At 49.6% G+C, this 15,206-nt stretch overlaps 1 protein-coding gene across 3 annotated transcripts in view; it reads right to left on the bottom strand.

The window, feature by feature from the left end:
* GRID1 (glutamate ionotropic receptor delta type subunit 1) overlaps window positions 1-15,206 on the bottom strand; it is a 711,804-nt gene that overhangs the window by 10,318 nt on the left and 686,280 nt on the right. For all 3 annotated transcript variants that reach the window (XM_088019784.1, XM_088019785.1, XM_028098786.2), the window contains 2 exons: window positions 7,164-7,330; window positions 584-824 (listed from right to left, as the gene is read on the bottom strand). In XM_088019784.1, the coding sequence (XP_087875910.1) occupies window positions 584-824; window positions 7,164-7,330 (408 nt within the window). The remainder of the gene's footprint in view (window positions 1-583; window positions 825-7,163; window positions 7,331-15,206) is intronic.

Below are 15,206 nucleotides of genomic sequence, written 5' to 3'. Positions count from 1 at the left end.
CCAGGACCCGGAGTCCGGATAGAGCCTGGGAGCTCCCCAGCTCCCCAGCTCCCCAGGTGCTGGGTGTGCCTGGAGGGGTGAGGGCAAGGCTGGGCCCTATGAAGACGAGGGAGGAAAGGGAGGAAGGGAGGATGGGAGGGCCGGTCCCTACTTGCATGCTGGAAGAGCAGAGCCCTGTGGCCCTTGCTGTGAAAGCCAAGAGAACCAGGAAGGAAGGAGGTCTCCTCTCTTACCCTACAGTTGTTCTCTCCAGGTCAGGGAGGCACATGGGCGGGGCAGGGTAGGGAAGGGCTCTCTGGCGCTGCTCATGCTGTACCCGCTCTATAGATAGATACAGGACTTTAGTGGCCACGGCTGGTGCCTTGGCCCTCCGTTCAAGCATCAAAACATCCCCTCCATTTGTTCTCTTGCTTTAAAATCAAACTGAAACAACAACACCATCCTCCCCCCGCCGCCCCCCGCATAAAACACGGCTGTGTGCACACAAGTGACTCTGGTAAATACTAAATGGAAGAAACCCCTGCCCATGGGATTCTCCTGTCTCCAAGCTGCAGAAAGGGGAAGCAGGACGTGGGGCACAGACCTCTTTGGGGGTCTCCTGGTGGCACCGGTTGCTGTTCCACCACAGCTCCAGGGCGGCCACCAGGCAGGCGAGGAGGAGGCCAATGGCCAGGATGCAGAAGACCCCAGCGAAGCTGTGCAGCTTGAGGGATTTGCCGTCGGCCTGGGCACTGGCAGGGCTGGTGAGGTCACAGCGGCCCATGTGCGGCCACCACTTCTGCTTGAGCACGTCGAGGTCCCCGGTGTCCTGCAGCTCCAGGATCCTGCAAGATACCACCCATGTGAGCCCCTGGCCTGGGGACCCTGGCCCCTTCCCCAGCACACTGGCCCTCCCCCAGCCAACACTGAGCCATGGTAGCTCTTCTTTTGCCCCAGCTGGCCCCTTCCCCAACCCATTCTCTACTTTGCAGGCAGAGTGCTCTTCCCACAGCACACATCCGGTTTTGTCTCTCTCCTCTTTAAAAGCCTCAGTGCTCCCTCCCACCCTGTCTGGCTGCCCATGGATAAAGTTCAATAGCAAAGCACATAAGGACCCTTCACATGGGATCAGGGGCAAAATAGAGAACTGGATGAGGCAACACTCAGACCATGGACTTACAAAAATGCTTTCTTTCAAACTTCAATAACCACAATGTAAGTCTCTCCAACTAGGATTCACCAAATCACTCATTCATTCATTCATTCATTTGACTTGAGGAGTATCTGCCTTGCGCTATGTACAATGTTCACACTGCTGTGGGTGAGGTCCAGAGACACACACATGGACTTTGAAACAATAATATAGAGACAGAGGCTGTGATCAATACTATGATATGAAGATAGAGGTGCTAAGAAATGGTGCACGGGGAGGGTGGTCCAGACTGGGGCATTACAGGGAGGACCTCATCAAGGAGGGGACAGGGTGAGCACACACCTGAAGGAAGGTCAGTCATCAAACAGCTCATACTTGCCTAGCACATTCTAGGTGCCAGGATATATCCTAAGCACTTGAAAAGTAGTGTTTAATTCTCATGTCAACCCTTTCGGATGGTTCCTTCCATTTTTCCATTTTTCCAGAGAAGGAAATGGAGGCACAGGGAGGTAAAGCATCTTGCCAAAGTCACTTTGTGGTTGGCAGGGATGGCATTCAATGAGGAGAGACTACAGCCATGCCTGAAAGTCTGGTCTCAGCTACTGGTGCTGTATGTCTGAGGGGTGGCGGGGGGAGGAGAAGCGTGGTGGGAGATGAAGGCAGGAAAGCAGGAAGAGCTAAGAATGTGGGCTCGGAGGGGGTGTGAGAGGAATCTGGATTCCATCCTGTTCGCCAAGGTGGGGCAACCTGTGCTGCTCCCGTATTCCCCATGTAGGTGTCTGGATGGTGGTCTTCCTTTGTGGTGGTATCTGATGGACTCCCTCTGTAATCCAGGGGTCTGGACAAGTGAGCTAGTAGTAGCTGGTAATCCCCAGGCTCCTCATACCCAAGCTTTTCCTTTTGGGGCAGAGGGTACTCTTTCAGCCGGGTTCACGGGGAGATGGCCAGGTGATTACACCTGCGGTGACAGCTCTGAGCCCTCCAGGTGTGCACACTTCAAGAGCAGTGGTTTGTTAGAGCCGGGAGAAGCTCGCTTCCAACTGGCCAGTTGAGCAGTCTCTGCCCTGGACCTGCATTGCAGGTCAGCTGGGACTACAGGCTGAGGCTGAGTGCTGTGACCATGCATGAGCTGAGAGTGGTGGAGAGGGGAGGTGACAGTCCAAAGGGGGTCCTCTGACCTGTCAGCATCATAGGCCCAGCATCACATGATCTCTGACGGGCTGTGAAGAGGCTGGCTCCGTACAAAGGGCAGGCTAGGGAGGCACCAGATCTCAGCTGAGTGTCACGGGACAAGGGACTTGCCCCTGTTAACCTTGGCTGTCTCATCGTTGCAAGACAGACCCACGACCTTACCAGATGAGTACATCCTTCGGGACAGGGGCTGTGTGTTACTCTCCATGGTTTCTCCTGAGCAAGTGCAGTGGCAGCCCAACTTGGGCCATCAGTGAATGTTTGTTGTATCAATATACGAATGAATGTATTAACTGAATCGTGAAAACCAATCTAAACTAAAATGGTCATGGTGAGATAATGAGATAATGTCTGTTAAGTGCCAAGGACACAAGTCGGCACAAAAGACTTAAAATGCCGCAGGGCACATAGGGGCTTGGTCACTGAGACAAATTCATGATTGACATGTGCATTTGTGCAGCTTGGGCTTGGGCTCAGTATGCCACTGAGTGCCACAGACCTCTCACATGGCACATCCCATGATTCACTGGGCAGCTGCAGTGTCCCACTATTTCTGTGTGGCTCTAGACACGTTAGGGAATCTGTCCACTGGCTCATACTGAAAGGCCATTGTCTAAGTCTCTGTTGGCAGGTCCAAGGAAGCTGGGCCTCCCGACAGGTAGAGGACCCCAGGGCTGGGTATGCAGGATCTCAGTGCTGTGGGAAGCCTTGTGGGTGGACTCCTGGCTGGCCAAGGAGAGACTGCAGAGCTTTGTGTGCATTGGCGCAGATGCTGTTCTGATGGACATCAGTCCGAACCCAGACCTGCCACCACCTAGCCATGTCAGGAAACCTCTCCACTTCAGTGTTCTTATTACTAAAATCGGAGATTATGGTAACTCCTACCACAGAGTTATTGTGACAAAATGAAAAGAGGGGACACATGGCCACCCCTGAGCTCAAGATCTGGCAAGTAATCAGAGCTCCCTAAAAGCTGCTTCCAGTGGCATGGCCTGATGCCCATGTTGACCAACAGCCCTAGCCTGTCCAGTATTGACCTGCGCTGCCTTTCATGGAGAACATAGTAGGGATTGATCATTTTCCACTGTTTTAATCCTCCTAACAGCCTGTAAAGTAGTTCTTATAATGTCAGTTTTGTCTTAAAGACCTGAGGCTAAACATCTAGATGACTGGCCCACAGTAGCGATCAGAAAGTGGCAAGGCTGCTCTTCAGAGCTGGGTCATGCTGACCCATGCTCTTTCCAGAACATCAGGCTGGTAAGTGCAGTTAGCCTGCTCTCAGAGAGTTACATTCTGGTCTAGGGGACCACGAGACTCTGGCCAGAGCATGGCTGTAGGGTCTGATTCCTCTACTCCTCTGCTCATTGACTGCAGCATTAGGCAGGCTGCTAAGTTCTGCTGATGCTTGCCTTCTTCCGGCTCCTTTTAACTGTATGAGTTTTTATGCCTGATATTATCCCAGGAAGAATGGAAGGCAATTTATAGGAAAACATAGAATAAAATAAAAACAAACAAATCAAAAGGAAAATTTAAATATGTAAGCAACAGAGGAAAGATAAAACAAGTCACGGGCACCAAATGAGTCTTAGAACGAGGCTAAACTAATGCACACCAGAATAATCTATACTCCTGCTTGTGAGTAAGCTGGAGTGATAACAGCCACTTCCTGAAGCCAGTCGTTCTATTTTTCCAGACAGATATAATTGCAGGTGCTTTCCTTTGGTCAATAGTTGTGGAGACTGCTACACAGTAGGTGCTCCATAAATGGCTATTAAGTTGTTAAACATTTATTGAATGCCTGCTTTGCATGCCATGGTCCACAAACAGGCTACAGCACTCAACCCCTATCATACACACTTATAAGGTGAAGCCTATAGATCCTGTCCTCTGCCAAAGCAAGGGAACGTGTCTGTATTCAAGGAAATAGCTTAATTCCCAGGACTAAGGGAAAGAAAGTTACAGCAGTTCCAGATAAGACTGGGATCTATTTATATAAAACCTTTTTTCTGTAAATGGCATGGAGCATTGCTTCCTGGATCTGCCCCCTTCTTGCTCTCAGGCATGCCCCAACTAGGGGCAGCTCATGGTTCTGTAGGAACCATACAGTGGAGCCTCTTGAAGAACCACTGGCCACGGTAAGTTGGCAACCCGAGGTCTGAGTGTTCCCTCCAAGTAGAGACCCATCTGCCCAGGTGGGGGAGGGGGGATGCTTCCAGCTCAAGAGGGGCTGCAACATAGAGGCAGGTGATGATAATTCTGGAGACAGGCACAGCCCACTGGGGACATTTACTTAGAGTCATAGAGCACACGGCCTTCTCATGAAAGCTAAGAGTAATAACCAGAATAACCAGGAAATTGGACCAGGCACTTTTGTTTATGGTCACTGCTGGAGTTGGGGGAGCAGCCAACAGAGTCTCTATTGTGAGAAATTTTGAGTAGAACCTCAGGGTCAGCAAGTTGATAGATAATGAACAGGCCTGTTCCAGGGCAAGCCTGAATTTTGGGACCCCACACCGCCACACTGGTCCTGGTCCACTGCCCTCTAGTGCCACACAAAGGACATGGGATTACTTCTGCACCCAGAAAGCCCTACAATATTGAAAGTGAGCAACCACTCTCTTCCCGCTCATCGCCTGCTCTGGGCTGAATATCCTCAGGTTTCCCCCTGATCTGGTTTGAGCCTGCTATTGCCCTGACCCCCTGAACAATCCAGCTGGGAAGCAAGCTCCCTCCTCTCCCCAGTGTGCCAACAATCACGTCAGCAGACTTTGGGAGATCTCTGGACAGCCCAAGTATATGGGGACCCTAAGCTTCCCTCACTGGGGACCCTGTGCCTCTACAACTGCTGTTTTGGGGCACATTATGCTGCTGCTGCATTGGCTCCACCAGCTCCCCTACCATCTGTCCCAGAAAGGTGCTCACAGGTTGATGGTGTGTGGAATGCCCTGAGCCTCCCATCTCAGAAAACCAACTGGGGTACACCTCAAGAACACCAATATATTACACATCCTGGACAGAAGTCATTCCTTCCTCATGCCTTCAATTGGAACAGTTGATAAAACTCTATCCCTGCTTCTCCCTGGTCGTCTCTCTGCTCCAGGGAGCAAAGGGAGGCACAGAATGTATACTTGATTAAATTCTAGAAAAAAATCCAAAAGCCTCATTTAACTTAATTAGTTCTACCCCTTTTCTGAGTTTTGCAAACAAGCCACTGAATGGATGGGTCACAGGGTGTCGTCCTCAGCCTGTCCCTGATGGGGTTTAGGCTCAGGTGCTCATGATCACAAAGCCCCAACCCACACCTAGAAGGTAGCAGAAGAAAGGCAGTAGGGATTGGAGACCCGACAACAACATGGATACAGGACTGGGACTCAGAGACTTGTATTCTCCCCTTGACTCTGCCAGGAGCTGGCTGAGTGACCCTCTTTGAGCTTCAGGGCGTTAAACGAAGGTTCTCTAACCACTCTCAACCCTCCAAATGGATTATCCTTACTGATGGGATGCCTGTGTTTACCAGGCAACTGGTATTGACCCTAAGCCTGGGTACCATGCCAGCTTTTTCTACTTGGACACCTCTACCATTTTGGATTTCGGTGGACAAAGGCAGAGCCTGTCCTTAGGGATTCCTCTCTGCGCTCCCCAGTCCTGCCCTCTTCACTCACCAGGATGTCACCTCACAGACATGTGTGAGTGGTGGGCCCAAGGCACAGATGTCCTTGGGAAGGGGAGCCCCAGGTAGCAGGCTGGCTACCGGGAAAAGGCCACTGAGCTGACCCACGCTCCTCACTTCTACCTTATCTGGTAAGGCCGAGACACCTAGTCAAAGACTAAGGTAAGTTTCTCTGGCAGAAACAGTGCGGTGGTGATGACAGACTATTTTTCACAAGGAAGCTGGCCAGGTATTCACACTGAGCACTTGGAAACTGGATCATGCCCCGGTGTCCCGAGAAGAATGGGCTCAACCGGGGATGGACTCCCACCAGCAAATTGCATGGGAAACTAAAAAGGCCAATACACACTAGACATATTTCTGGTGGAGGGTATCCATGTACCTTTGCTTAGGCTAGAATGCCCACCCCTATACAGCCCCCCTCCCCACTTTCCCAGCCCCTCCACCTACCATTTGCTAGTATTAATTGCCAGGAAGCTGATCTGGGGAGGAGGAGGAGGCAGGTCATGAGCCACTGTCTACTCTGCAGTGGAAGGCAGGTCCCTTGCCTGCCCCAGCAGATAGCATTGCCCTCCTCAGCCCATGTGCCCATGAAGACAGGGTCAACTGCTTCTCTGACCACACTTCTTTTCAAGACTCCACATTGACTCTTCCCACATTGACTTTTCCCACTGAAAGCCAATGTCAGAAATTCTTTCACTTATAATAATAAGTACTTATCGGGCCCTTGTTAGATCCAATTAATTATTCACTTAATTTTCAAGAACTGGGCCTATCTGGCTAACTCCTACTCATCCTTTAGGCCTCAGGTGTCACCTCCTCTGGAAAGTCCCCCCTGGCCTCCTGGGGAGGGGGAGCTGGTCAGCTTCTTTCCTCTGCCCTCCTCCACCTCTAGAAAATCCTCTCCATTGCACCAACTGCCCCATGCCGGCTCCCCTGCCCACGTCACAGCTTCTACCGAGACTGTGCACCTTCATGGGAAGGGACCACATACTTGCTCTTCTTTACCCTGGGCTGGCGCGGGACTAGATGGGGTGGTGGGAGCCGTGCATGCTGGCACACAGTCAGGGCTGAGGAGACGTGACGAAGAAACAAGTTTGTGTGGGCTCTCATCTCCTAAAAGAAGGTTATCCTCCAAGCCAACCCCCCCACCCGGCTGGTGGTGCTTACCTCTGGGAGAAAAGGTCCCTGTAGGGGCTGCCATGTTGTAGGGCAATGCCATAGCCCTTGCTGCTGACGCTGTTGCCAATGACAGTCATGGAGCAGTCGTCGTCCGTTAGGGCTGCGTACTCCACCACCGCCACATCCCACAGAAAGGCATAGTTCCCCTTCTTTGCCTGAAAGATCAAAAGCACCATGAAGTGAGGCACGCCTACCTCCATTTTCGGCGGTGAGTACTGCATGGTGGGATTTGCAGGACCCTCCTCCGTGGCCCCCTGCCTGCCAGCCAGCACCGCAAGCTCTCCTCTTATTTTCTGGTGACAAACTGCCCCCGCCGGCTGATGCCACCCACTGTGCTTAGATGTAAAAGGCCACGATGCTGCCTCCAGTAGGCTTCAGGGCAGCTCACATCACACGGAGAGGTGGGGAAGGACAGCAGCAGGTGGGCTCTCCAGCTAGCCTCCCGCTCACAGTGGCAGGGACCTAGTTCTCAGATTACCAGGCTCACCCTGGAAAGTGCAGAAAGGCTGACCCAGAGAATTGAGGTTTTCTGATCAGAGATTTGGGGGGGAGAGCATAATAGTCCCCATTTAGTATTTCTACTTAGAACCCAACTGAACCCTGCTTAGGATGAACGTGGAAGATGGCCCTAGGTTTAGTGACCCCGAGTGGCCATGACTTAATAATAACGAAGTCACAAACTTGCTATGCATAGGGAAGAACACATCAAGGACAGGGTCCTGATTATTACAGTGCCAGGCTGCGTTTCTGTCACTTGCCTTTCACTGCCCCCACAAGAGTGTCCCCATGCATACAAACATGCACAAACATGTACACATACACACATGCATACACACATTTTTATATGCACACATATATGCATGCATGTGCAGACACAAAGGCACACAAGCATACATGTGTGCGGGAGTGCACGTGCACACACACACACACACACACACACACCCTTACACACAGGAGCAGGTTTCTGTATCAATGCAATGGCTGCAGATTATCCCATCAGAAATCTGCCCATGGTCACGCTGAAGTCCCACTCCATCACACCCATCCACAGCAGACCTTCAATTTTATCCTGAGCCTTAATTCTGACTTAGCCTGGAGTCTGGGCACTCAGAAGAAATGTGAGCTGCTTTGCTTCTTGGAAGGAGATGCAAACTAGACATTGTCACTTGACCGGCTTAAAATAGAGCATAAAGTTCTTAATGTAGCCAAGTGCCTGGTTTTAATTGTATAGTGAGCACACAGACGCTTCTTTGCCACTCTTCCCCCCTCCCACAGCTCACACTAGGTGCTGGAAGGCCTGGGTCTGGGCTTAGTGGCAGGGCTGAAGCATGGCAGACACGAGGCCATGATGGCAAGGTAGAAGCTTTGCCATGTCTTCATGGGCATTGTTCTGTTCTCTCACGTCAGCTCAGTCTTCATGTCCACTGCAACTTTCCACAGGGTGCCATAGTTGCTTAGATGAAGGTAGTCAATATTTTACTTCTTTCAGGACCCAAAGCACCCATGGGCCAAAACGGCTCATTTTCTCTTCAAAAGTTTTCCAGCAAAAGGATCTGTGGGTAGAGTGTGGCATCCCCCTGGCAGGAAGAGGCTGCTCCTAGCCAGTCACACAGATTTGCCCAAGGAGCTTGTAAGAATTGACCCACGCACCCGTGCCACCCGTGGACTCTTACCTCAGGGAGCAATCCAAATATGACATCAAAGCCTCATTCCTTGGCCAAGCCAATTTCAGAAGTCCCTGAAGGACTTTGACCCTGGTTGCAAAATTACACTCATCTCTCTCCCTCCACATGGGAATATAACAGTCTTTGAAATTTTTTTCCTGCTGGCAAACAAGTTTCCTCACGAAAAGATATAAATTTTCAACCTCTTAGTATCTGAGTTTCTCAGCAAAATGTTGACTTACGACCTAATATTTTGCTTCGGTCTGACTTTGGAGCATTTCACATCCATGCTCGCAATTCAACATGACAATCAGACATTGTTATTTGTACGATTTCAAAAGGGCATGTCATGTTGAAGGAAGAATTAAGATCAGGTTCATTTCTACCTTTCAAGTGATGTGCCAAGAAGGAAAAGGAAATAAGCTGGCCTCCAGTGAGAGGAAACCGACTCTGACAAGAGCCTGACATGACCATTCTATGGGGGCACTTTGCTTCCTTCAAGCCACAAGCATGGGTGCCTCCATTCTGGGCTCAGTGACAGGTGAGCGCAGTTGCATGGAGGAAGCATTTAGTGTCTCACTGGCCTAAGCTGAGAAGATGCTAACAATGTCTCAGCCGCAAACCCCTGCTAACCAGGAAGGCAGTCGAGAAAAGAGGGGAAAGTGGTTCTCTTTCTTGAGCTGCCGAGTGACCTGAGACATTCAATCTCCCCATTTGTAAACAGGGACTAAATGTACTATTATATTTCCCATGTCTGCTTCAAGAAGTACATGGCTGGTCCCGAAGCTACTAGACAATGCCAGAAGAGGGAGACCTGGAGAGGCCGATGTGCCCCATCTTGCCTGTGGGCCAATACGGAAGTTCCAGCTGCAGGGGCGCTCTATCTTTATGAAATAACCTCCCTTCCCCACACCCCTGCCTCACTTCCTCAGCATCCCAGAGCTTCCTACATCCTCCTCTTAGCCCCATATTGAGTAAAATGCAGCACCATAACCTTCCCTAGGCTTCCCAGGGAAACTTTCTGGACCTTGCAGATGTCCCCCCATCTTCCTGGTGGGTCACAGACCCTATAGGACACAGAAGCCTTCTTCTGTCTGGCTATGTTCTCAGGAACATTTCAGATGCCAGCTATAAGGAGCCCAAACACCCCGTCCATCATGGTTATGTCCCCTGATATAGACCCTCTTGTCCCTATGTAGAATGAGCTCCACACAGCCCCTCCAAAATTCTAAGATACGCTTCTCCCTCATGGGGTCAGAAACGGTTTTCCATGGGCCCCTATCCACCTTCTCATTCTGTGCTGCTTATCCACAAAGCTTGGTGTGTGTGCATGTGTGTGCGTGCACATGCGTGTGTGCGTGTGTGCGTCTGTATACATATATACAGAGATATATGTATATGCAGAAATATATGTATATGCAGAAGCCTATATATACAAAAGGAAAGTAGTGGAAAACCATAAGATGGATATAATATTATTACTGTTCTGTAGACGTGTGAAATGTAATATGCCAGAAGATGGATAGAATTATTACATAATGGAGTGGTATTAGTGATTCTTAGGACAAGCTGCTTAAAGGTTCTTTAATCCTGTGACACAGTCTCTGTTACCACACACCACATAGTCCGATCTTTGTTCCCCTGTGCGTCCTTCCCATCAACAGAACACAGACACCTAGCACAGCTCTCCAATTTCCCAGACATTACCCATATACAACCCTTATTTCCCTGGGCTGCATCGAAACATTTTGCTTTGTTTCATTTTCTCCTTTCCCTAAAAGAAAAAGGAAAGGCACTAGGTTCAGACATAAAATAAAAAGATGTGAAGAAAGGAGGAAAAGAATACCTTCCATATTAGAGAACGTCAAAGGCCTCTGGATCTCCATCCCCAGGACGTCAGGATAGCAGCAGGTAGACTGGCCACCCCTGACCTATCTCCCGGCAAGCCTCTTGGTAAACGGGACCCAAGCCCTTCCCTGAAGTCCACTCTGCCCCACTGCACACACGCTGGAACATTACGGAATGGAAAAGGATGGAAACATGAGGTCCTTGGCCCCAGCACTTAGAGTACCCTCCCCAACACTTGGGGGAATGGGATCAGCCTCTATGGCTGGAGAAAGGTTGGGGCACCACAAACAAAGCCAAGAGTGAGCTGGGATATTGGCTGACTCACTCTCCGTTGCTCCACACTGATAATAAAATGAGATTGCATTGCCTTTCATTGCACCACTGATTCCGTCCTTCCCAGAACTCCCTGGGAGCACCAGCTTTCAGATACAGCAGCCTTAGAGGCAAGAACTTCATTATGCACTTCTACGCCATTCTAACTGCTTTTGGAAAGGGCCAAGCCACCATGTTGTTCCCCCAAACAAGAATGCTGGTACTGCAAACATCAAACACAGATGTTATCAGAAAGGAAGCGCTGAAGGAAATCAGATGTCTACAGAGCCAGGGACAGGGGAGGGGAGAGTCCCTGCTGGGTGCCAGGACCTTCAGAAACCCAATTCCTTTTCCATCCCTGGTGTAACTGTGAAGGGCCCAACGTTAATCCCCTTCTACAGACAAAGAAACTGAGATTCAGAGAAAGAAAGTGACTTGCCCCAAAAAACCCAGATCGTGAATGGCAGAGCCAGGTCAAGGTGAGGTCCCTGTCGTGTTGGCGCCAAAGAAGCCCAGGCTCTCCCCTTGGACTTGGGGAGGGGAGGGCTGAGGAAATTGCTCCCTTTGTCCTTGCCCGCTGAGCCCTTCCCAGGGCAATGCTGCTGATGACAGAGCCCTCAGAGCTGTGCTTCTCCAGCTTTGCAAACAGAAGTGGCCTGTGGAACCGCTGAAACTCTGTGAGATGGATGTCACAGGGACCCACACCGTCTGTCTCTGGATGGGGCTGTCAGGGTATCGGGGACTCCTCGGACACCCGACACATCCTCATGGGCGTTCACCATCCAGCAGCACACACAGTGCCTCTCCTTGCATCCACCTCTCACTCCAACAAAGCAGAGGTTGGCCCTCTCACAGGTCCCAAGTCTTAGCTCCCATGGTCACGTTCACAAACTGGCAATGCATTGCCGTGCACAGCCTGAACCCTGGCTAACACCCACACCTGTGTTATGCACTGTACCAACTCACAAGATGCACAGCGAAAACCCAGACCATCTGTGGAGAAAAGGACAATTTTACAGTCTGCTGGTAGGTATGTAGGCTGGCATGGTATTTCTGGAATGGCAATTTGGTGGGGCGATTCAAACACTTAAAATGTGCATACACAGCAATTGCACCCCTAGGGATTTATCCTAAGGAATTATTCAGTTTCTGAAAAGACGTTTGTACAACGATTTTCAGAGTAACACTGTTTAAACTAGCAAGCATTGGAAATAATCTAAATGTTCAACACTTGAGAATCAACTGGGTAAATGATAGTATCAAATGATGGAATATTACATTACCGTTACTATGGAGTTTTAAGAGAGCTTTGGTTGCTAAGGGAAATGAATGTCCATGGTAAACCAGGGCCAGCCTGGGTCCTCGATTCCAACTGTATCGATCTGAATCCCAGCTCCGCCACTTGCTGGCTGTGTGAGTGCAGGCAAGTTGCTTAACATCTCTGGGCCTTGGTTCTCCTGGATGCAAAATGGTCCATACCTCACAGAGTTCCGATGAGGATTAAACCCCTCAATAAATGTGATGTGCTTAGGGCCTTGCTTGGCATATGCTAAATAAATGACAACCAGTTTTATGGTGGTTAGTGAAAAAGAATCTGTTACACTAGAGTATTTGCATCATGGTATCCTTTTTAAACCATCATGTAAAAATAATGTTTTTATACCTATGATGAATCAAAACCAAGCACCAAATAGCAACAACGGTCATCTTGGGGTGATGCCATCACAGGTGACTTCTGATGGTGTCTTTTGATCTGCTGTGTTGTCTATATTTTCTGTAGCTTGGCAAGCATTTCTTCTGTGACTGCAGCTATCCAAGGGGGGAATTTTAATGATTCGGCCTCCTTCCTTGAGCACAGTGTAGTGAAAAGAGTAGATTTCTAGACATAGACAAACCCAGGGCCACATCCCAGCTCTTCAGGGAACCTACAATCTTGGGGACTAATAATTGCTTCCTAGAGGACTATTCCGAGTGTGACATTACAGGGCACAATGCACCATGCCTGGCGATAGTGAGGGCTCAATGCAAACTCTGGCTCCTCCTTTCTGCAGTCCTCAGCTTGATTCAGGAGGCCAATCTATCAGCTCTTAAGGGAACATCCTTCTTCCCACCCACTGCCCCCCTGCCACTCATTCCTCCACCTTGACCAAGTCATCAACATGCTCTGTGGGAGCGTGTGGTGTATGTGTGTGTGTGTGAGGGCATGCCTCTGTGTGTGTGTGTGTGTGTGTGTGTGTGTGTGTGTGTCACAGCCCACAGGGAAGGAGCAGAGAAGTGAACCCAGGTACCCAGTGCCTGGAGAACCACAAAGGGTTTAAGATAAATAGACCATCAGCTGGGAAGGAGCCTGCCTCTCCTGGCCAAAACAATGGATAGGTTGTCCAAAATGATGTGCAAATGTAGGGCAGACAATCAGTAGGACTCTCAGAAATGTTCACAAGCCAACCTCAGGAAACTGTAAGGAAACATTCCACCCAAGGAATGAGAGATAATGACCGTTTGCCTGGATCAGCCCCTGGACCAGCAAAAGCAAGCAAACTAGGGAGGCTCCATGGGAGGGGAGATGGCAATTGAACATTCCCACAATTCGCATTATGCCTGCTCTTCTGAAGTGTCCATGGGGCACACAGTCAATTTGGCTTCTGACTTCAGACCAGCATGAACAGGAAGGAGCTGGATGATGAGATAACACAACAAAAGAGGCGACAAGGCCACCTGGTACAGGGATGTCCTGTGTGTGTGTGTGTGTGTGTGTGTGTGTGTGTGTGTGTGTGTGTGTGTGTGTGTGTGTGTGTGTGTGTGTGTCTCTGTGGACATGAGCACAAGTATGAGGGCAATGCTGTAGGTTTGTCATGGTGGTCCCAAGGAGGCTGCCCATTACCTGAATGAGAGGACGGGGATAAGGGAAATGTCCTGAGGCTACAGCAGCATAAAATGGCCCCTGATGGCCAGGCATTAGGCCTGCAAGATGTCTGCAAAGACTGTCTGTCCCACCCTGGTATTCCTGTACCCTAGACTAACACAGTCAATCGTGAGGAGCATAGCAAGGCGTACAGAGAATGAATGGCACATAATTCCTCAGGCCACCAATGTTCTTACTCATATTATCTTCTCTTGGATTCCTTAACTTCCTCTATAGAATCTTCAACTCCATTTCACATGGAGCAAGGCATGGTATGTCGGTGAGAGCAAGGGTCCAGACACGGGCAGACCAGACCTTCCCCTAGCGTCCTTGGCCAGCCTGCATGACCTCATCTAGAAGGCAGGAACAGCAAGCCCACCTCACAGGCTCATCACAGGGACAGACAGCATGGAAGGTGTCTGATGCATTGAAGGAACTCAAACAATAAGACATTGTCCTCATGATCATGATAATCATCACCAGCATCATCCTTATAGCTTAGAGTTTGGACCCTCATTAAAATGCAAATGCCTTAAGGGAAATAACGCTTGAGATTGTCCTCAATCTTCAGCCTGGTAAATTAGAAGCCTGGGTCACAGTCCTGGCCCAGTTTCCAATTCACTACTGATTTGTAAAAATGGAAGACGAGCCGTTATCGTCCTTAAGGTCTTCTCCAGCTTTAATATCCTCAAAGTCTATGATATAGACCAGTGGTTCTCCAAGTATGATCCCTGGACCTGCAGCATCAGCATCACTGGAGAATTTAAAAGGAAATATAAATTCTCAGGCTCTATACCAGACCCACTGAATAAGAGACTCTGGGAGTAGAGCCCAACCATCTAATAATCTCTCCAGATGGTGCTGATGTGTGCGAAAGCTGAGAGATCCTGTGATATAGACCTCTGTGTCAATTAATTTTTGGTCTTCTCTTGAGAGCAGGTTTACAAAGGGGAGAGTATTATGGCTTTAGGGTCTCAGGTTGAGGAACTAAATGGAGGAGCAGAAGTTGTAGCATTGAGAGAGCAAAACTATTGAAAACAAACACTAAAGGTAAGTTACACTTTACACCTTCTTCCTGCCAAGTACTCTACTTGGTGCTTTCCCATCCATTCTCTTCCTAGAAAGTTCAGGATAAACTTCCACGGCACAAACTGTCCGTTTCCCAAGAGGATTGAGGCTCAAAAAGAAGCGTGCCCAAGACCACAGAATCAGCTATTGACAGAGATTGAATGTCTCCCCAGGTCTCCTTGACTGCAAATGGCCTTCCACTCTCCCACATCAAAAGTTCAACCTCAGTAGCCCCGA

This window comes from Eumetopias jubatus, unplaced genomic scaffold (genome assembly GCF_037043125.1).
Source record: "Eumetopias jubatus isolate StellerSeaLion01/CBP00866 unplaced genomic scaffold, mEumJub1_p1.0 scaffold_17, whole genome shotgun sequence".
In the NCBI taxonomy this organism is placed as follows: domain Eukaryota; kingdom Metazoa; phylum Chordata; class Mammalia; order Carnivora; family Otariidae; genus Eumetopias; species Eumetopias jubatus.
The sequence above is the reverse complement of the archived record's forward strand: the minus strand, read 5'-3'. Positions and strand labels throughout refer to the sequence as shown.